Source organism: Podospora pseudoanserina, chromosome 5 (genome assembly GCF_035222485.1).
Source record: "Podospora pseudoanserina strain CBS 124.78 chromosome 5, whole genome shotgun sequence".
Classification (NCBI taxonomy): domain Eukaryota; kingdom Fungi; phylum Ascomycota; class Sordariomycetes; order Sordariales; family Podosporaceae; genus Podospora; species Podospora pseudoanserina.
In genome coordinates this window covers 3,105,590-3,125,758 of record NC_085924.1, presented here as the reverse complement: position 1 = coordinate 3,125,758, position 20,169 = coordinate 3,105,590, and the positions used below count along the sequence as shown (strand labels likewise).

General features: G+C 52.7%; 5 protein-coding genes and 1 non-coding gene across 6 annotated transcripts; 1 reads left to right on the top strand and 5 right to left on the bottom strand.

Moving 5' to 3' along the window:
* Nucleotides 1-260: 260 nt before the first annotated feature.
* On the bottom strand, nucleotides 261-2,165 carry CDC7 (Cell division control protein 7). Its single transcript, XM_062947910.1, has 2 exons — nucleotides 1,621-2,165; nucleotides 261-1,557 (listed from the first exon to the last, which is right to left on the bottom strand). Exons 1-2 carry the CDS (start codon nucleotides 1,952-1,954, stop codon nucleotides 413-415), a joined length of 1,479 nt encoding a protein of 492 aa, XP_062799380.1. The 5' UTR covers nucleotides 1,955-2,165; the 3' UTR covers nucleotides 261-412.
* Nucleotides 2,166-2,233: 68 nt separating this feature from the next.
* Nucleotides 2,234-6,713, top strand: cnd1 (condensin complex non-SMC subunit Cnd1). The gene is made up of 3 exons (XM_062947911.1): nucleotides 2,234-3,461; nucleotides 3,511-6,323; nucleotides 6,384-6,713. The coding sequence occupies exons 1-3, from the start codon at nucleotides 2,555-2,557 to the stop codon at nucleotides 6,552-6,554; spliced, it is 3,891 nt and encodes a 1,296-aa protein (XP_062799379.1). The 5' UTR covers nucleotides 2,234-2,554; the 3' UTR covers nucleotides 6,555-6,713.
* A 366-nt stretch (nucleotides 6,714-7,079) lies between these two features.
* On the bottom strand, nucleotides 7,080-7,166 carry QC764_0082960. Its single transcript has one exon. It is a non-coding gene; the product is annotated as a tRNA-Lys (tRNA).
* A 72-nt stretch (nucleotides 7,167-7,238) lies between these two features.
* Nucleotides 7,239-8,448, bottom strand: QC764_506560 (uncharacterized protein; the record flags this gene model as incomplete). Its single annotated transcript, XM_062947912.1, has 4 exons — nucleotides 7,239-7,548; nucleotides 7,616-7,768; nucleotides 7,834-7,943; nucleotides 8,398-8,448. 4 exons carry the CDS (start codon nucleotides 8,446-8,448, stop codon nucleotides 7,500-7,502), a joined length of 363 nt encoding a protein of 120 aa, XP_062799378.1. The 3' UTR covers nucleotides 7,239-7,499.
* A 684-nt stretch (nucleotides 8,449-9,132) lies between these two features.
* On the bottom strand, nucleotides 9,133-11,631 carry fcp1 (CTD phosphatase Fcp1; the record flags this gene model as incomplete). Its single annotated transcript, XM_062947913.1, has 1 exon — nucleotides 9,133-11,631. One exon carries the CDS (start codon nucleotides 11,629-11,631, stop codon nucleotides 9,133-9,135), a length of 2,499 nt encoding a protein of 832 aa, XP_062799377.1.
* A 1,941-nt stretch (nucleotides 11,632-13,572) lies between these two features.
* ATG26 (Sterol 3-beta-glucosyltransferase) lies at nucleotides 13,573-19,978 on the bottom strand. Its single transcript, XM_062947914.1, is given in 6 exon segments — nucleotides 13,573-14,604; nucleotides 14,667-17,405; nucleotides 17,465-17,902; nucleotides 17,955-18,052; nucleotides 18,121-19,827; nucleotides 19,836-19,978. Coding segments are annotated over 5 exon segments (4,620 nt in total). The 5' UTR covers nucleotides 19,121-19,827; nucleotides 19,836-19,978; the 3' UTR covers nucleotides 13,573-14,259.
* Nucleotides 19,979-20,169: the final 191 nt, after the last annotated feature.

The following is a 20,169-nucleotide window of genomic DNA, read 5'->3' as shown; positions in this document are numbered from 1 at the left end:
TATTCGAGAATTAAGGGTATTGAAACCCTAAGTGAAATGGATAAGTTAAAGTCGATCAAGACAAAAACAAAACTTCGTCAGATTTGATGACGGACATGCAACTGCTGAGATGAAACCGTGGTCGAGCAAATGAGGAAAGAATGGCACAAGCTCAAGTCGCAGCGCCGTCACGTGAGTGGCCGCCAGGTCAACAAACAAACCCAAAAAAGGGGCGGTTCAGGGGACTTGCACAAAACATGAAAAGGACAACCAACACAATTACATCGCTCATATTTATCATGTGGTATTATGACCCATTAACTCCATCAATGCCCCCATCGCCCGGCAAACTCCCCCCGCCATGAATATGTGTATATATATACAATAAAAACTTCACCCCTTCCTTGCTCCGTTCACCATGCACCTCAACGCCTCATGCAATGCTTGCTCGGACCTGCAAAATGTCCATCTCGTCGTCATCTCCCGCCCTCTCGCTAGAAGACAGCATCCCTACTTGCAAAAACTCGTGCTCCAGCGCCTCCTCGGCACTGATGCGGTGTCGTGGGTCCAGGTCCAGGCATCTCTTCAAAAACTCGACAGCCAACTTCTCATCAGCAGGCAATGTCTTCTCCGAGTCGCTGCGACATGTGCTCCACAGGATAATCCTCTCAAAACTAAAACCTCCTGATCCAATTGTTGGGATTGTAGTCTCGAATGCACATCCGTGCAGCTTTCCCGCCTCCTTCATCTTCTCTCGGCCAAAAATGGTCGCTATCTCAATCATAGCCTCGACATCGTCTGCAGAATTGAAGAAAGGGAAGCGCTTCGACAGGATAGTCAACAGAATAACACCAACACTCCAGATGTCAATCTTGGTGGTTTGTTCAGTACACTTGAACAAGACTTCTGGCGCGCGGAAACCACGGGTGCCGGCACGGTTGGCGCGTCTAGACGGCCGGGTGTCCTGCTTGGGATAGCCACCAATGGTCGCCTTGGGATTGTGGTTTGCAAGCCGAGCTTTGCGAGTCTGATAGTCATCGTGGCAAAGACATGGCTTGCACTCTGACCCCTCGCGCTCAGCCAGACCAAAATCGACCAGTACACCCCTTCGTGATTCAGGGTCGTAGAGAAAGTTGGTCGGCTTGATGTCGCGATGAAGGATGTGTTGCCTGTGTACGCTGGCAAGGGCGGTGAAGAGCGATCGGAGGTAGATGGCGATATCAGGGACGGTCATTTTCCTGAAATAGTCCCGGAAATCGGCATGCCTAAAGTATGGGAGAATGGCAACGACTTGGTCGGTGGCGCGAAAAGCTGTGATCAAGGGACAAACATTTTCGCAGTCTCGGAGGTCGTGGAGAAGCTCGAGTTCGTTGAGGATGCGGGTGGGGGAAGAGGTCACGTAAATCTTCTTGATGGCGACGTATTTCGGTTTGCGACGTCGTGAAGGCTGGTGGTCGCCGCTGCTGTAGCTCTTCAGTGGTGGTGGTGTCCACTTGTCGCTGTCTCTGTCAAAGTCCCACGAGTTATCGTATCGGTCGTATGCCAGGTCTTCGGCTTTGTAGACGGTTGAAAAGGTTCCTATGTTACCAAAGTCTGTCAGTTGGCTGGTCCAATGTCTCAACTTAAACAAGCTTGACGCACCCTCTCCGATCCTCTTGATCAACCTGTATTTCGACCTGAAGCCAGGGAAGCTGTCCTGCAGCTTGTCCATGTCGTACTGGATATTGCTGTCGACGGCCATGTCGTCGTCGGAACTCTCTGTATATTCTGACTCTGGTTCCTCCTGCTCCTCCTGCTCTTCCTGTTCTTGTTCCTCTACCTGCTCAGCCTCGTGGCCGCGCTCTGTCTCCCCATCATCGACCTCTTCGTCTTGGAAGTCGTGTTCGTTCATCTCGGTATCCCCAGTCGACGGGACGTCATCATGGATGCGAAAAGACTCCTCTCGAGAGCGCCGTGGGGGCGCAACGGTCGCCATTGTCGCTAACAGCTGTAGTCCACCACAGTTGACCCAATTCGAACGATCAAAGACAATGCATGAGCTGGGAATATGTACCGTTAATAGACCAACTAAGAGACAAAACTAATTGGCGTGTTTTAAATGGAAAGAGACAAAGGTACCTGCCATGCAATTGGTTCTGTGTCAGAATCAATGACAGGGCTGGGGTGGAGGGGCAGAGCACAGACCAAGACGCGAGCTTCTGCAGCGAGGACGCGACAGAAGGGAACCCACCAAAGTCAACAAACAATTGGGGCAGTTGCCAGGGGATCCCCACACCGGAAAATCGACAAATCGCAAACGAGGGGGGAAACTGCCGCTGTGTTGTGTTGTGTTGCGCCCAGACTTGGACTTGACTTTTTGCGACAGCGACGACACCCGACGACAGAGCACCGAGAGCGCCTGCTGGCCGCCAGACGACAACAGCGACGACGGAAACGATAGCTTTTACGAATTAACGACCTGTCAGCGAAAGAACATCATCCTGTTCCTGTACTCTGCTATTGCGACCCGATCATCACCACCACCACAACATAACCCCGCGCACCGCGATACTTCTCCTATCCGCCGTTGTCCACCATGGACAGCGTCAGCTTCGATATCAACGATGCGCTCAAGCATTACATGAGCGATCCAGCGGCCATTCCAACCCCCGAGGCCGACAGCGCGCTGGTTGACTGCGAAAATGACCCCGAGTCCCTCTCGGACAATGCCATCATCAACGGGGTGCTAAATCCCATTGTGGATGCCGTCGCCGAAAACCCAGATGCCATCACCAGAAGCAGTATCTTCGATTCATTACAGTTCCTACTAAAGTGTGCACCCATTTCCCCTGTTTCTTCTTCGCTTGTTCCCAACAACTCCTTCTCCTCTTTGATGATGGCAGGAACGCCTCCTTCCAAGGAGCCCCGTCCACCAGATCCCGGTGCGCCAGCTTGTCGTATGAAAGAACCTGTTTCTGAACTGTTTAAACTATCCAGGTACACATCCTATCTCTCCGCCCATGCTCTGAGCAAGATATTTGACTTGATCACCTCCGGCATGGCCACCGAGGCCGATGTCATCCACCATGACCTCGAATCTGACGAACAGGAACTCATCGCCCACCACAAGATGCTTCTCGAGATGTACGGCTTTCTTCTTCAGTGGACGATCGCCGCCGTCGAGACCAAGGCGGCGGAAAAGTCCTCCACCAACATGCCAGCACGCCGAGGCAAGCCAAAAGGCAGGAAGGAGGTCGGCAAGGACGGCAGCTGGGACTCTTCGACACAGCTCGAGATTGCCCTCAACACCATGTGTAAGGTTCTTCGGTTAAAGTTGGGCAAGATCTTTCTCACAACCTCGGAGCGCGACACCTTCATCTCCCTGCTAACCCGCCCGGTTTATATGATACTCGAGAGCGAGCAGCGGGTTAAAAATACCAGCATCCGAATGCACACCTTCAAGGTGCTGTGTGTGGCCGTCAAGCATCACGGGCATGCTTATGGTGAGTTTGTTGATGACGGTGCGTGCAAGTCCATTTCTGACCGTGATAGCCGCCCAAATCTCCATTGTACAAAATCTCACATATTTCGAGCATCTCTCGGAGCCCATGGCCGAGCTGCTCCACATCCTGGCCGAACAATACGACTACCCACAGCTGGCAGATGAGATTCTGAGAGAGTTGAGCAACAAGGAGTTCAACAGCAATGACAACAAGGGACCAAAATCTGTTTCGACCTTCATGGTCAAGCTGTCCGAGCTGGCCCCCAGACTGATCATTAAGCAAGTCACTCTGTTGGCCAAGCAGCTCGACAGTGAATCGCACACCCTCCGTAGCGCCCTCATCGAAGTGTTTGGAAACATGCTTGTCTACCTCAGCAAGTCGGATGAAAGAGGAGAGAACCACAAGTCACAGATGAATGCCTTTTTCGATGTGTTGGAGGAAAGATTCTTGGATATTAACCCCTACTGCCGTTGCAGGACGATGCAAGTCTATCTCAAGATTTGTGAGCTGGAGCAAAAGTTTCCCAAGAGGAGACAAAAAGCCGCCGAGTTGGCCTGCCAGAGTTTGGAGGACAAGAGTAGTCACGTCAGGAGGAACGCCATCAAGTTGCTGGGCGCGCTGATTAGGACACATCCCTTCACCGCGCTTCATGGTGCACAGCTCGCGAGAAAGGATTGGCAGGAACGGTTGGACAAGGTGGATGCCGAGCTTGATGCTCTGAAGCCTCCGGTTGATGCGCCAGGCCTTGACGGGAACGCCAACACCACCGTGGATGCCGGACTGCTCGACGATGCCACCCAGATTGACGCGACACAGCTCGACCCATCACAAAAGTCGCCTGCCGAAATGACCGAGGAGGAAAAGGTGGCCGCCATTCGCAAAGCCCAAGAAGAGGCTGCCACATCAGAGGCTATCGAGAAGCTCACTCTCACCAAGAGATACTACAGCGAGGCGCTCAAGTTTATCGATGTTCTTCACGAGGCCACCACCACCGTTTGCCAGCTTCTTGGCTCCAAGAACAAGAGCGAGGTCATTGAGGCCATGGACTTCTTCGAGATTGGCGATGCCTACAATATCGAGCAGAACAAGGTTGGCATCCGGCGCATGCTGAGACTGATCTGGACCAAGGGCAACAGCGACGAGGGCAAGGGTGTGCAGACTCACCTCATCGAGTGCTACAAGCGTCTCTTCTTTGAGGCGCCCGACAGCTTCAGCCCCAACGATGCGGCCAACTACATTGCCCGCAACATGATCAGTCTGACTTTTGGTGCTACTCCTGCTGAGCTCACCTCGCTTGAGCAGTTGCTGGCTACCATGATGAAGCAGGGCATGATTTCCGAGATTGTGATTGCCAAGCTCTGGCAGGTGTACGGTGTCCAGAAGAGGGAGATCTCGCGCAAGCAGAGAAGGGGCGCCATCATTGTGCTCGGTATGCTGGCCACTGCCAGCCCAGAGATTGTCGTGGGTGAGATGGAAACCATGTTGCGCACTGGTCTCGGGTCTCACGGCCGTGCCGACTTGCAGCTTGCCAAGTTTACTTGTGTTGCTCTTAGGCGTATCAACCCAAGTGGCCGCTCAGCCAAGGAGTCTGCCATCAAGTTCTCCAGGCTGTCTAACGACCATGCTGTTCTTGCCCGGCTGGCTGCCATCACCGAGGTTTCTACCGAGAGCAAGGAGTGGTATGGCGTTGCTGAGCAGGCTATTAATGCTATCTATGCTCTGTCAAGACATCCGGATGTGCTGTGCTCGGAGATTATCCGGCGCAAGACCAAGTCTGTTTTCTCGTCGCAGGCGTCCAGGCCAACATCGAGGGATGAATCGGTCCCTTTGTCAAGTGCGAGTCCACCGGCTACTCAGGATGGTGAGGAGGGTGATCCAACCCTTCTGGCTCCCCCGACACAAGCCCCTCCCGGGTCCAGCCAGCCACCACAATCCCCTTCCAAAAAACAAAACAAGGACAACACCGTCGCTCTTTCGCAGCTGTTGTTCATCGTTGGACATGTCGCCATCAAACAAATTGTACATCTTGAGCTGTGCGAGTTGGATTTCAAGCGCCGCAAGCAAGAAAAGGAAAAGTCCGCCGCCGCCGCCAAGGATGCTTCGACCCTCTCTGCCGGCACCACCACCTCGACCGGGCGCAAAGCAGCCGGCAACAAGCGGAAATCCGCCGCCGCCCCGGCACCAGAAGAAGACGAAGGCGACGAGCTCGACCTCATCGGCGGCACGACAGAAGACGACTTTACCGAAGCGATGGCGCACATTCGTGAGCGTGAGCTCCTGTACGACGGACGGTCCTTGCTGGCCATCTTTGGCCCCATGGTCAGCGAGATCTGCGCCAACAACACCACGTACAAAGATCGCAACCTCCAGCAGGCGGCCACGCTGTGCCTAGCCAAGCTGATGTGCGTCTCGTCTGAGTACTGCGAGGCGAATCTCCCTCTGCTAATCACCATCATGGAGCGCTCCGCCGACGCGACGGTCCGGTCCAACGCTGTCATTGCGCTTGGGGACATGGCTGTGTGCTTTAATCATCTTATTGATGAGAATACTGATTTCTTGTATCGTCGTCTGGCGGATTCGGACGCGTCGGTCAAGAGGACTTGTCTCATGACGTTGACGTTTTTGATCCTGGCTGGCCAGGTCAAGGTCAAGGGCCAGCTGGGGGAGATGGCAAAGTGCCTGGAGGATGAGGACAAGAGGATTGCGGATCTGGCGAGGATGTTCTTTACCGAGCTGTCGACAAAGGACAATGCGGTTTATAACCACTTTGTGGACATGTTTTCGCTGCTGAGTGCCGATCAGAGGATTGATGAGGAGAGTTTCAGGAGGATAGTGAGGTTTTTGTTGGGGTTTGTTGAGAAGGTATGTTTTTTTGGGAGGGGTGAGCATGAAGGGGTGATGATGCTAATGAGTAAAATACAGGATAAACACGCCAAACAGCTGGCGGATAAACTTGCCGCGAGGCTGCCGAGGTGCGATACCGAGCGGCAGTGGAACGATGTTGCTTTTGCCCTGGGGCTGTTGCAGCATAAGAATGAGGAGATTGCCAAGGTGGTTTCCGAGGGCTTTAGGGTTGTTAAGGGGGCTGCGTAAAGGGGGGGGTGTTTGGTGTTGGATTGCGTGTTGTTGATCAAAGTTAAAATACCAGAGCATCATGTTTGTTGTTTATATCACATTGAAGGAAGCTTTTATTTCTCAGGTATTTGAAACGTTTATGTCCAAGTTCTATCGTAGGTGGGTGACTGACGGCGCTGATGGTGTTCATGTTCTGCTCATCACCCCCTATCAAGAACACTTTTCTGTTTGGATTACAGTACCGAAACCGGTTCTCTTGAAGTTTTGTCACGTCTCTTAGGTGAACACAGGAAGATGACCGAGAGGACGAACGCAATATCCTCTGCAGACGATTTTGAGAAAACATGCCTGATGCTACGACTTTAGCCATCTTCTCTCATTGGGCGAGGTGCTAAAAGTGCTGGCTAACACACTCTTCAAGTCGCGGCGATTGTGGGCAGCAAAACTTGAAGCATGGTAGATGTAACCACCACCAACACGGTTCAAAAATAACAGATGAAAAAGTCAAAAAAGAATATCGAATCAATCGTCCGACGGGAATTGAGCCCGACGTGGGGGTCGAACCCACAACCTTGAGATTTCGGAGTACTCCTTAAGAGTCTCACGCTCTACCGATTGAGCTAGCCGGGCGAGGCTATACCCATATTTGATGTTTGTTGCCTCTTTCCTACGTCATATCAAAAGAGTTTGTGTGGTTGTGGAGTGTGGTATGTGTGTGGTGGGTTGGAATGCCCTGGTTGAATGACTCGAGTCCTCAAACCCCAAGCTTGAGCGTGGCTCAGAGCTTACACCCTGTCCACCACTACCCCTTGTTATGCTTGAACTTCAAGTCTGTAAGTGTCCCCTCTATTGTCTTCGTCAAGTATATACAAACCCTCTCAAACACAAGCATAAACTCTCTTTTTTTCTGTAATAGTCTAGGTATCCCTCCAACATCCATCCGCCCATCGTCAAGACTCCCATCTATTTCGTAACATGCTGAGGCACAGCCGCAAAGGTAGGCCGGACGTATCTACTCTCAATATTAGCACCCTTTTCCCACACATGGAAAAAAGAAAAAAGAAAAAAAAAAGACATACCTATCAGAGTTGTAAACCTTAAAGTTCTCCCCCAACAGCTCCTTCTCCCTCGCCTGGTCAGCCAGGTGTCTGCGGACAAGGTCGCGGTCGCACTCGGCCTGGAGCATAGGGATGAGGTGGATACGCGCCCACATCTTTTCGCGGGCCATTTCACTGGGCGGAAATCATCAGTCTTTTGGGTTTCTTCGAAACAAGGGGCAAAAAAAGGTAAAAAATACTTCATCTCTCTGACACCCACAACAAGCTGGTACCAGCCGTAGACCATCAGGCCTGCCGAGGCGAGGATAAGGTTACGGGGACGGAAAAGGCCGTGGGCGGGGAGGTTGCGCTATAAAGCCAAAAACGTCAGCTCCAGGTCTTGATGTCCTGCGTTCTTCCTCCTCTTGATCCAGGCGCTTCCATGTTGCGTGCGAGCTTCGATGTCGTCAATGTAGTTTCGGCTTCCAGATGTACCCATGATTTGTCCCAACCAAAGTATTCCACCACCAGCTGTGTGCGTTCGTTATCTCTTGAATTCCCGCCGTGTCTCTCTCTGTCCTTCGGTCCTCACTGCAAAACAAAGTGCCGAACAGTCTTGCACCCGCCGCCGTCGCTTCCTTCTCTCCGCAGGCCTGATTGATCCCCTTCAAGAATATTTCTCCGTCGTCTACCCCTTCCCGCCACTCAATCCTATCCGCTGCCCCCCAATACCCATCCCAATCTCATCATCGACCTCGTTGTCCATCCATCGTTGTCGCCCTAACCCCTCACCCCCACCCCTCTGGAAGAGAAAAAACACCAACCTTGTACTGCACAGCCCCATACCCCCCAACAGGCGGCATATCCTGCGGCATCTTGGGCAATCTTTCTGTTTCTGTCCTCCCTATTCCACCTCGTCAACTGTTGCCCTCCTGCTCCTCTGGATTCATTCACTCGTCCTCGTACCTGAGTGTTTTCGCTTTCTTCGTCAATCGTAGGTGCCCGCCCAGCAAATCGTGTGTTACGGCGAGAGGACGGTTCTTGGGGGGCGAGCGAAGGTTGGTGTTGTCTGGGTAGTGTCTTCAATCGGCGATCAGGAAAGCTTCCCCCAGAGGTGCTTGGAATTGACGACAGCACCGGGTTCGGCGCACGGACCATTATTTGGCGGGGAGCCTCAGCAACAAAGATTACGTAACGCTTGGCATCGCAGATCTGCGCACGGACAAGCTCAGGATGGGCCAATTGCTCGAATGCCATTTCCAACATTCACTGTCAGAACACGAAAATCATCTCTGAAGAACCTAATAAAAGATAGATGGCTGTAAGGGGTATATTTCCTCCCGAAATTTACTCAAGACAACAAAGAACGAAAATTAATAAAAGAATCTCTGCCCAAAATGCATCAATGCAGCCACGACGCCCGCTTTGCCTGCTCACAAGAAACAACCTCCACCCCCTCCCCAACCCCCAAAACCAACCAACCCAAAACCCAACCGTAGAACCCCCGCCGAGAGTGGAAAATACCAAGTAAATAGCTATGTACAACAGAATCAACCCCTTCACGCGGAATTAAACTCCGCCTCCAGATCCGCCGCAAACTCAGCCTCAAGATCAGCCGCCAGAGCCTCCTCGTCAAGGTCAGTAAAGTTCTGCCCCTCCTCCTCCACCTTGTCCTCAACACCATCTTCATCCCCCGTCACCGCCGGTGTAGGCAAATCAGGCGCAGCCTCATACTGGTGCCTCAGCGAAGACCCCCTCGCGCTCTTCATCCTCCTCATCCTCTTCGCAGGGCTGTTCTCCTCACCTTCGTCATCGTTGTTCCCATCCTCTTCCCCATCACCGACATCATCCTCCAACTTCCTCTTTCGAGTCGCCGGACTGCCACTCCGACTCCGGCTCCTCTTCCGACTGGCGCTCGACTCCTCCGACGAGGAAGACGACTCCGACTCATCAGGAGGAGCAAAATCTTCGTCGTCCTCCTCGTCCTCCTCGTCCATATCCTCGTCGTCATCGTCATCGTCCGATCCAGACGCAAGGAACTCTGCCAATTCGTCCTCGGCCGACCCCCAGTTAAAGGTCTTCAGCCCGTCGATAGGCGACATTTGTCCTTCCTCCACCTCATCCGGCAGCAGTCCGTCTTCATCGTCGTCTGCGTCGTCGTCATCCTGGTCGTCACCTCGAGGGGGTAGCTGTATTTGCAGCTTATTCATCTTTTGCTGCGGGGTCTTGGGCGCGGTATTTCCCGTCTCAATGCCCCCCATATCTTCATCGTTGTCATCGGATGACTCTTCAGCTTGGCGAGCAGCTCCGACGTTATTAGCATCCTCCTTGAAGTACAGATATGGAGTCTCATTCACAGATGTCCACTCAGTAAAGCACTGCGCGAGCCACTCCAGACCGACAACCTTGATATGAGGGTACCGCCTGGCAGCATTGAGCTTGGCCGTTCCTGGCTGAGAAGTGTTTACAACAAGATGTGTCACTTCTTTGCTGACTGTCGACCTAAGCCTGGCGCCAAAGCTGGTGATTTGCTGCCCGATTTCTGACCGGTAAATATCCGTGTTTTGGGGCAAAACACCCGACAAGGCGATTTGATGCCCTCTAAGCACCTTGGCCTTGAGGTTGTTGAGCAGGTTCCCTACATCAGGTACATCCTCGCCAATGGTTCGCTTCGACTTCTTTTGATCGTAGCTAGCATAGTAAGCCTTGTGTAGTTGCGTGAGGTGTTTCTCCAAAAACTCGAGTTCCCTGTCGTCGTCCAGGAGGACCTTGTGTCGCTGTGGTGGTGGCGACGAAGATCGAGACGAAGCACTATCATCCGAGTGGCCCGTAGCCTTCTCCGCCTCCTCATCCTCCTTGTCCTGCTTCTCCTGAAGTAATTGTAGCGGTCGTTCATTAATCTGCTTCTCCAGCGCCGACTGCTGTTCCTCAAGCTGTTCCTTTGTCACCTCATCAGTATCCTTGCCTGTCGCGACAGCCTTGGCGTTCTTATCGGCCGGCTTCTCCGCCTTCTTGACACCATTCGTCGACGGCGCCGAGGTGAGCAAATCCTGTCTCTTTGGCAAAAAGCTCGCGTTGATATCGCCGATTCCCTTGAAGAACTCGTACGGGGTGACCTTGACGAGGTTGGGCCTGTTATGCGGCCAAACGTCGGATCTGTCATCGATAATCACCACCATGTTGGTGCTGACAGGGAATAAGCGCTGCAAACTCTTTGAGTACATGTTGCCGTTTTCGTCGCGACTAATAACTCGGTTGCCAAACAACTTCTTCTCCGGGTCGATAACACGCGCCACATTTTGCGCGTAGGCGCGAGTGCCCATGGTGTAGACATGCAGCTCGTACATGGTGGAAATCCGCTTCAGGAACCCCTCCAAGCCCGGGCGCATTTTGATGTAGTACCAACATTTCCTCACCACCGCGTGCGGCCCGTCATCCAGCTGAAACGTCTTGACATTCTTGACCGAGTCGTAATTTGGGTTCGTCGGGTCCTTCATCCACTCCCCCACCGTGGGGTCAATGCAGGCCTGAATAACCGTCTGGTCCAGATCCACCACCAAACTGAGCTTGCGGCTCTCCAGCAATCTCTTCTGCAGCTCACGCTCCGATTTTTGGGCGTGGGTGCTGCTGACGGTGAGGTTCGTCTGGTCGTGCACCATGCTGATGGGGGCGCGCTCTGTGTCGCGCGTCTCGGCGGCCCAGTTGGCCTCGGTCATGTCCTTTCCGCAGATGGCGCAAAGTCCCTGGAACTGGATCTCGTGGGAACAGTCCTCGTCAATCAGCACGCAGGGCCCGTCCTGCTTGATGACCTGACCCTCCTTGATGCTCCAGGCGTTGAGGGTACCATCCGAGGGCGAGCTCCAGTCCGCGTAGGTGGTTTGCTCCTCCTCCCACGTCTCGCCGCGAATGGTGTCGCCGACTTCCTTGTACCATTTGAACGAGTACTCCATAAGCGCATCTTGCTTTTTGACCGTGTCGCCGGGGTTCTTGAGGAGGCGGACGATGGTGATGGGGTACCGCAGCCGGTTACCCAGCCGAATTGTTTTGGTTTTCCCCATTGTTTGGGGGTCGTGCGCGTGTTTGTTCTGAAAGGATTGGTTTTATGTTCGTGAGTCGATGAAAGGTAGTCGGCTGTCGAGTGTGTGATGGGTCAGCTTTTGTTACCTAGTTCGAGGGACTGTTGCTGCTCTGGTGGTTTTGAAGGAAAATCCTTACGAATGAAGCTTCCTGTCTCTACCCATCGCGCGATGACACGCGTGGAACAAGTATTGATGGATGGGTTCGTTGTGGTGAAGTTGGGAAGGAAGCAAACAACGGCCAAGTTTCCGCAACTTATGTCCTAGATCGCGACTCCTATGAAAGCTCACAATCAGTTGCAGCAATCGAAGCTGCAGGTGGTGGGGAGCTATCGGTTCAAACAGGGCCTAGCGTCGTGCAGCTGAGATGGGTGGGTGGTCCAAGCTTCTAGAAGGATGCTGATTGGTCTGTCGCAATTCTGAGCAAGAGACGCTCGAGCCACTTTGCGCCGCCGGAGATATCAAAACGAGCAAGCCGAACGACAGAAGTGTGTCAACGGTATCTAAATCCGTAGACTTGTTGATGGATGTGTGGAAGTTCGACTGGCACCAAGCTATGCTCTTGTTGACAAATGTAGGGCTTGTGCAGCTTGTGTCGATATGTGTATAAGGTTGGGAGGCTGTGTAGCAAAAATAGATACCGGGTGATGTAATTGTGTAAAAAAAAAAAAGTGATGGGAGTCGTCGTCGCAATGGAACCGGCCTTGGGGCCTTCCCCCAAGATTGGGCGGGATGGGCAGGCCCTTTTGTACCCTTTCCGGGGCTCCTCCGTTTCAAGGCCGCCTTTGGTTGGCCAGTTTCCACCACCACCTGCTGCTGCTCTCCCGGTTGCGGGGTCAGTTGTGGCTGGTGCTGTGGCTCAAACTCGGAAGAGATGCATTCCATCCACTCATCCACTGACTCGCTTTCTCCTTCATTGTCAATACATTCCTTTCTGCCGGCCATATTCCAACAGTTTGGACTGGCTATGATCTTGTGTGGTGTATATGTTCGGATCAGCTCTTCCACCTGCTCCAACGTGCGGCTCTAGCCTACCAGTCAAATACAGACCTTCTGGAAGCTCTCTTGATCCAATCCAAAGCCAAAGTGGCGTGACGCAATCAATCATCCACCTCCCGCATTCCCTGTCCGTGGTCTGTCATCATCCACCAAGGTCTCCTGACACAGTGACTCGACTGCTGCCTCTGAAGCTGCTCCTGAAACATGTCCCCCAGAGGCGAAAACATATCCATCACACCCTTGGTTCTCCCCCTCTGTGGATGAGATGTGAATAGTTGCAGTCCAACCGTGCAAACTATTCACAATAATTATCGCTATGCTTTCAGTTGGTCTTGCCGCGTGTTTTACTCCGTGCGCGTGGGCAAACATGGAAACCTATCTAATTCTAGCCGTCCCTTGACAAACCAAGGGTGGCTCTGCCCAGGAGCAAGAGAATCAATGAGTCTTTGTCTCTCCGCCCAGTCACAAGACTCTGCAGCCAAAGAAAGTTCCATCCCAGCCGTTTGGTATATCTGTCGGGTAGCAAACCGTTGTCAAAGACAATCAGGGTATTGAAAACTTGTCATCCACGTATCGGCCAGGTTCTTTGGTCTGTGTGAGGCCTTTCTTGTATGGATATATATCTGGCTTTTGAAACATCTGGAGCATCTCCGAGTGTCTTGACCTCTTCAACATAGTTGAAGGAATGAAATCTACAACTGGGAGCATTTCAAGAGCCCGGTCATGTCATTTTTCTACAGTTATACACCAAATCAACAAGATTCAGGCGGCTTCGAAAAGGTCTCCATATGTGTTTGCATGTCTGGCATCATGAACTGGAAATAGTCTAGGCGTTGCAAATTTTCATTCCCCTCTTATTTCTGAACCTAGAAAAACAAAACCAACATCTACATACATATACATATATCAGGTAAAGTCTTTTGCTGCATTTTACATTTTGTCTCAAAAGATTCTTTCGTAAGTTGTGTACATCACATATCCATTCTGCTCAAAATACCACATAAACCATCACTCAAACAAAACCCAACATTCACTCTGAAGAGATGTTTACAATTCATTACCTCCCACCACCCATATGTCCACTAATAGTACCTATAGGAAAGACTCGATAGCATTAAGAAGCCCTTTGCCCCTCTTACTTAAATATCCAGTCTCTCCCCCGTCGGCACCCTCTATCAAAGTTTGTATCTCCTATCTCTGTATCTGTTTCATCTCAACCGAGGGCAGGTGCTGTAAGCCCTGCTCTTGAAATCGTCTTGCCTCATTATGCTCCGATGTCGTTCATTATTTACCATTGCGCGTTGAAAAAAGGCATCATCTCCCCGTCGTAAAAGGAAAAAAAAAAAATAGGAAACCCAAAAACGCCCGGTTGCTAGCCCTCCCCCTCCTCTGTTTATCCAAACAACCACCTCCAAATCTGAACCTGTAAGAGGAAAAAAAACAAAAAAAACAAACAGTCATCTCAGGCCTCTTTGCCATGTAGGTAGGTACAAAAACTTTCACCAAGCCACAGGACGAATGTTATTGTCAAAGAAACAAGAGCTGTGCGTCAAACCAAGGAAAGAAACCATCGCAAAACATCAGATCCAAATCACCGCACAGACAGCACAATTAACTCACCCCCTTCCCCTTCACCGTCTCCACTCCAGCGCCCACCGCGCCCCCTACCACGGTATTACCCTGAGTCTTGTCGGCATTGTCGCCATGATAAGCTTGAAGGTCTCTGAGATCGGCTACCGTCTTCATGAGAGCCTCGGAACTCAAGTCTTCGACCGTGTCCGAGTCTCCCACAAAGGTCCAGCTCTCCTCCTCATCCTCGTTGTTGAGGTTGGCCTCCGTCATGCTGACATTCTCACCTGTCCGAGCATGGTTCTTACCCATCTTGGACCGGATGAGATTGGTGGCATATTCCATGTCGCGGTAGATGCACTGGACCGCTGTGTCAACTCCATTTTCCTAAATTCCATTGTCAGTAACCATCGCGAGTGTATACATAGGGCAGTCGGTGTGAAACATACTTTTCGAATCTGCTCCCCCAACACCCTCGCCTTCACAATCATCCTCTCGCTGTGCGTAGCCTCCCACAGCGCCCTTGCAAAAGAATTCGCCCCCCACTTCTTGAGACAGATTCCCACTCCCAAGTCCTCAACCCGGCTTCCAAAGAAGAACTGGTCACCAAAAAATGGCCTGATAATCGTGGGAATGCCAGCCCGCAAACTGGCACCCGTAGTTCCGCTTCCCCCATGGTGAGCAGCAGCATCAATCTGCTTGAACAACCAGTCATGAGGTGCTGACTGGATCTGGAAGATCTCCTCCGGCAGCTGTGGCTCAACCTTGGCCTCTTCAGGACCAGGAACCTTTTCATCCCCCGAGCCAGGTAACCGGTCACTCCAGCCTTTGCTCAGAATGCATCTGACATCCGCCTTCTGCACAGCATCAATCACCTCTTGTGTCATCTTGGCCGGGTCAGGCACTATAATAGACCCAAAGCCAACGTACACAAGCTTTTTGCCGTCTGCCCGGGCCTTGTCGATGAAGTCGAGCAGCTCCTTGGACGGTTGCCACTTGTTCTCGTTGCCCTCGTCGAGAAACCAGTACCCGGTGACGCGGATCCAGTCACTAAAGTCAATGGGCGGTGGGACCACAAACGGAGAGAAGTTGTACAAGAACGGGACCTTGTTAATCTGCAGCTTGTCAAGTGTCGTGTTTGGCAACCCAAGCCAGACGTTGCGCCACCGGTTGATTTGACTGGCGGTGGTTTGCCAAAACACATTGTCAAACAGAGTGTAGGTCACGTAATTGTAGGCTCCTCCAAGCTTTTGTCCAGGCATGATGAAGGCGTGGGGGTAGGCGCGAGTGCGGGTCCACGGCATCGTGAAGGCGCGGAAGTATGGGATGCCAAGAGCCTCTGCGATGTGAATGCCAGCCATGGCACTGGGTGATTCGATCAAGAGGTCGCTGCCCTTGCACGCTTCCCAAGCCGTGACAAGAAGGTCGTCAAGCCAGCCACGCATCGTCGAGTTCGCCTCTTTGAGAAATGCCCAGGTGAAGGTGCCGTTCTGAATGCAGAGCCTCATCAGCTCGCTTGGGTCACCACCAACAGGGCAAAACTCAATCCCATGACTCTCGATCCAGTCTCGGAACTCGGCGTGAGTGCAAATCCTGGGACGATGGCCATCCTTCATCAGTCGCTTGCAAAGGGCAATATAGGGTTGAACATCTCCACGAGACCCAATCGTAAGACAAGTGATCTTCATGGACTTGCTGGGCTTAAAGTTGAGGATGGAAGCCTTGGGATCATCAAACAAAATGGTCGGCGCTTCAGAGACACAATGGGCGTCATGGGGCAGCTTGACCTCATGATGTGGAAACTCCTCGTTCCGGGCCTCCCGGAGGGCATCCCGCTCCGCCACAGCAGCCTGCGCATCTTCTGCATCCTCACTGTCCAACAGACCCGAATCACGAACATATCGGGTCGCCTCCAGGTTCTGCAGAACCGTGATGGTGCAGTCATCACGTATCTCGGCCCGGTTGAACTCGAAGAAGAGCTCTTCATGGCCACGGATCACCACCACTAAACCGGCGTAGCCAAACCGGAAGCCCTTCTCTTTATCGACATTTTCGATATCCTTGAGCGGAAGGACAAGCTTGGTGCGGGTGCCTGGCAGCAGGCTGCGGAAGCAAAAGTGACGATTACCGATGTAGATCTTGCCGTAGAGCGGAAGTACGCGCATCATGTGCGCATAGTAGGCAGCCTGGAGCTTCTCAGTCTTGGGCAGGGCAAAGTGTTCCCTGAACCGGGCTTCATGGGTGGCTCGCTCATCGGGGTTGTCTTCAGCATCTTCTTCATCGGTTCTTAAGCCGGCAGGCTCGTCATAGTGTTTCTTGCCGCCCTTCCACATACCTGATACCTTCTCAACATATCCCATAGACTCTGTTGCGAGGAGATTGCTCATCCTCCTGGACTGTCTATCCAGATAGCCCATGAGCGCACCAGCACCCTTGAAGGGGAAGGTCCCCACTGTGGCAGTGTTCTGCAGCGTTGGCATGGCCTGATTTCCCTCCGTTTCACCATTCTGAGCTGAAATCGATGGGGGCCGTGAGGCCTTGACTGTTCCTGGCGCCTCGGGCACGGCTGCCTCATTCCGCGCGCGGGGTGCTGAGGCCGACCTGTGGATGGCTGGGTTGTGAAAGACCTCACTCCCTCTAAGGATCTGGCTTGCCGAAGGGGCTTCGCTGCTTCCGGAGACGATCAGTCCAGACATGCTCGCTTGGCTGGGGTCCTCCATGCTTTGGACATAAGAATCACTGCCTTCTTGTCTCTCCATATCGTGATCGGTCCCGCTCTCAGACAAATGGCGCCTGTGGAAGGAAGTCCGGCGTTCGCTAAAGCTTCGACGTGGGGACTTTCCGCGGATATCGTCGCGGCTGACATCAACACTTCGCCTGCTGAAAGGCCGAAACCCATCAAAACTAGTGCGGGGCCCGTCGAGACATGGGCGCGGGCTCGGTGAACGTTGTCCTGGCGAGATGGGCGACAGCGTGGTTTTGATGCTCTGGGTAATCTTGCCTCCACGGGTATTGAGTGATTTGAGCACTTGCTCACGACTGCCGCTCGTGCTGGTTCGCTTCGACTGTGCCTCCGAGGCAGGTTCATCGAGCTCATTCTGTCCTGGCGTTTGCGAGGAAGAACCCTCCACGAGCGTCTTGAGAACGTCAATGGCTTCTTCGCTAAAGCTGAAGAAGGAGAAGAAATACTGATGGTCATCATTGGTCAGTGTCTCGACATGACAGCACAAACAATCAGGAGGCATACCTCGTCGATGGCGTATGTCTCATCGTTGTCAATGACTCGTATCTTGCACGTTTCGGCGAAACCCAACATTTGGGTTTCTTCCACATCAAGAATGTTGGCGATGGGCAACGAGATCTTCACGCTGTCGCCATCGTTGTGTGATTTGAAGATCACCTTGCGCAGGCTCTTGACCCATTCCTTGGCACTAGACGAGCTGTCGGCTTTAAAGTAGTAGGTTCTCTTGTGGGTCACAATGGTAAAGTTGACACCTTCCTTGTCCTTGTCGGTGATCTCTGCGGATATGCCGTATCTGAGATCGACTTGGCCGCTGGGAAAGTATAGGTTTTGGGTGTCTCTGTAATACGACAGGACATCTCCCTTGAGCCTGAAGAAGTAGCGGTTGTACTTGGGGTTGTGCTTGCCACACTTGGCAAGATATCCAGATTTTGTCACCTCATTCTACGTATCATTAGCTTCGGGGGTGTTACTGACGAAACAGGACGAGTCTTACGGCTTTCTTGGGCAGGTATGCGTAAAAGGCAACGTGGCCGGCCGTGATATACATGTATCCTTGGAGTAATACATTTTGAAGGAGCCAGCATGGAAATTCTGCATGGTTTCTCCGTTAGTCAGTGCCCCAATTATTAATGTCCTCCTGTTGGATCCGTGTCACCCACCATTGATGACTTCTTCTGGGGTATCAAACTGGAAGATCTCCTGGAGCCTCTTGGCCAGTTCTGTTGGTCCTGTTTCGCCAGCTTCTGGCCTGTGTGCTTGTTCACCCGAGGGCCTCTCCAGATCGAAGCTTGGTCGTGCAGCCATTTGCGCGCGCGCCTCCAGCATCCGGCTCATAACCGGTGCTGTCTGTCGACTTTCGGTCCTGGTGATTTCGATCGTAGGCGTGACCTCAGAAGCTGGTTGAGAAGCAGAAGCTTCTTCGACTTTGTCATCCATCTCGCCCGGTTTTTCGGTCTCTGCGTCCTGTGGTTTCGGCGGCTTTAGGCTTGACTTGGCCCTGGAAGTCAACTTGGAAAGGCCAGGCACAGAGCGCAATAAACGGCTCTCGGATATCTTTCTACGATGCTTGCTTTCAGCCTTGTTCGAGGTGGCGCCATGTTTCCTCAACACTGTCGACTGAGCAAGATGGCTGCTCAAACTTTTGGAGGGCTTGTGGTGCAAGGCTTTGTGCCCAGCAATGGTCATGGCCATCGGATTTTCCCTTTCGACGTCGTTATCGTCTTCGTCCGAGCTCTGGCCTTCGAAGCGATCGCCAAAGTCGGCTTGGCTACCGGCTGCTGCTATCAGACCGAATATGCTCTGGTTCATGTTCATAAACATGCCGCCGCCATAGCCCTCGGGCCGCAGTACTTCCTCATCGCTATCAGCATGGTCGCCTTGTTGTTTCAGTGATTCGGGGAGCTCCATGGTGGGAGTGTGTTCGTCGTCATGGCGTTTCTTTTGGAGTTTTCGTGAAACGCGGCGCACTGTGCGCTCGTCGTGGCTGGCGGCATTCGGTGTTCTTACGGCCGATGATGGAGGGGGGTGGGCGAGGTGTTGTGACTTGGAGAGGGCGGCTGACTGGGAGCTCGTGGGGGCAGGAGAGGGAGCAGTTGTATTCTCTACTGGAGCAATTGGAACTGCAACGGCAGACGACGTTGACTGACTGGGAGTAGCCATGGTGGACGACTGCTACCGTCTAAGAGACGGGTAAAGCGAGGCTGTCGTAATGGAACCCTATGCACTTGTCTTTGTACCGTGATGAACGAGGGTTCCGTACCGCAGCTGGCAGGAAGAGAGATTGGAAGAACCAGACGGTCGGATGCCTGGAGAAGAGGTGACACCGTTCTGCAGGCTGGCAGACAGCGGTCTAGGCTGGGGGATGGTGGATAGGTGGTTGATGGCAGGTGATGGCAGCGATACAAGCCAAGGGAGCCTAGCGCCGAACCGTAGGGCTTATCAGGTGGGGTTGGTCGGAGCTGGGGGATGAGGCATCACGGCATCACCGGTCAATAAAGTCTGGATAGGTACAAGATGGAGTTGTGTTTCTAGGGGAGTACAGATGTGCGGTACGAGGTAAAAAAAAAAAAAAAAAAAAAGAGGTTGGCCAGTGAGAGGGACCGCCGTTGTGTCGCTGGTCGCTGTGCTAAGGTAGGTGTCGGATGTTGACGGAGCACAGCGAGGCGGTCCGAGTTGATTGATGCACGCACTGAACGGTGATGACAGGGCGTCTGCTGCCAAGTGGGTGCCTTGACGGCATTGGGCTTAGCGGGTGCGCAGGGAATCCACAGCCGCCGCGACTTTGACCCGGGATCTTGTCAAATGCCGTTTTCCAAGGTTTCCGTGTTTTACGCAGTATCTCGCGGTTACTCAGGTGATGGCTTGAGCTACAGAGCTGTGGTTATGGCGACATGGCATCAGATGCTCCCCGATGCCAAATCCTCTCTCTTGATGGGTTGATATTCTTGTTCGGGTCCACCCAAGGCTGCCTTGGATAGGTAGGTACCTGATGGTTGAAAGATTGCGCTTATCTTATCGATAGGCAGCCCAGCGGTGGGACCGCATGACGCCAGCCCCAAAGCCCATGTTCGCCTTTGTGTCTCCATGAGATGGAGTCACATGCGAGACAGAGATTAGGAAAGTTTCCGATATTTAGAAGCTGGGCACGGGAAACTGGAAAGTCCCCCTATGGGTTTGAAATATCATTGACAGAATTCCCACACCCTGTA

Coding starts and splice junctions, on each gene's coding strand:
- CDC7 (XM_062947910.1), bottom strand. CDS start 1,954: ATGGCGACCGTTGCGCCCCCACGGCGCTCTCGAGAGGAGTCTTTTCGC. Junction 1,558..1,620: donor GATCAAGAGGATCGGAGAGG/GTGCGTCAAGCT, acceptor TTGGTAACATAG/GAACCTTTTCAACCGTCTAC.
- cnd1 (XM_062947911.1), top strand. CDS start 2,555: ATGGACAGCGTCAGCTTCGATATCAACGATGCGCTCAAGCATTACATG. Junction 3,462..3,510: donor GCATCACGGGCATGCTTATG/GTGAGTTTGTTG, acceptor TGACCGTGATAG/CCGCCCAAATCTCCATTGTA. Junction 6,324..6,383: donor TGTTGGGGTTTGTTGAGAAG/GTATGTTTTTTT, acceptor AGTAAAATACAG/GATAAACACGCCAAACAGCT.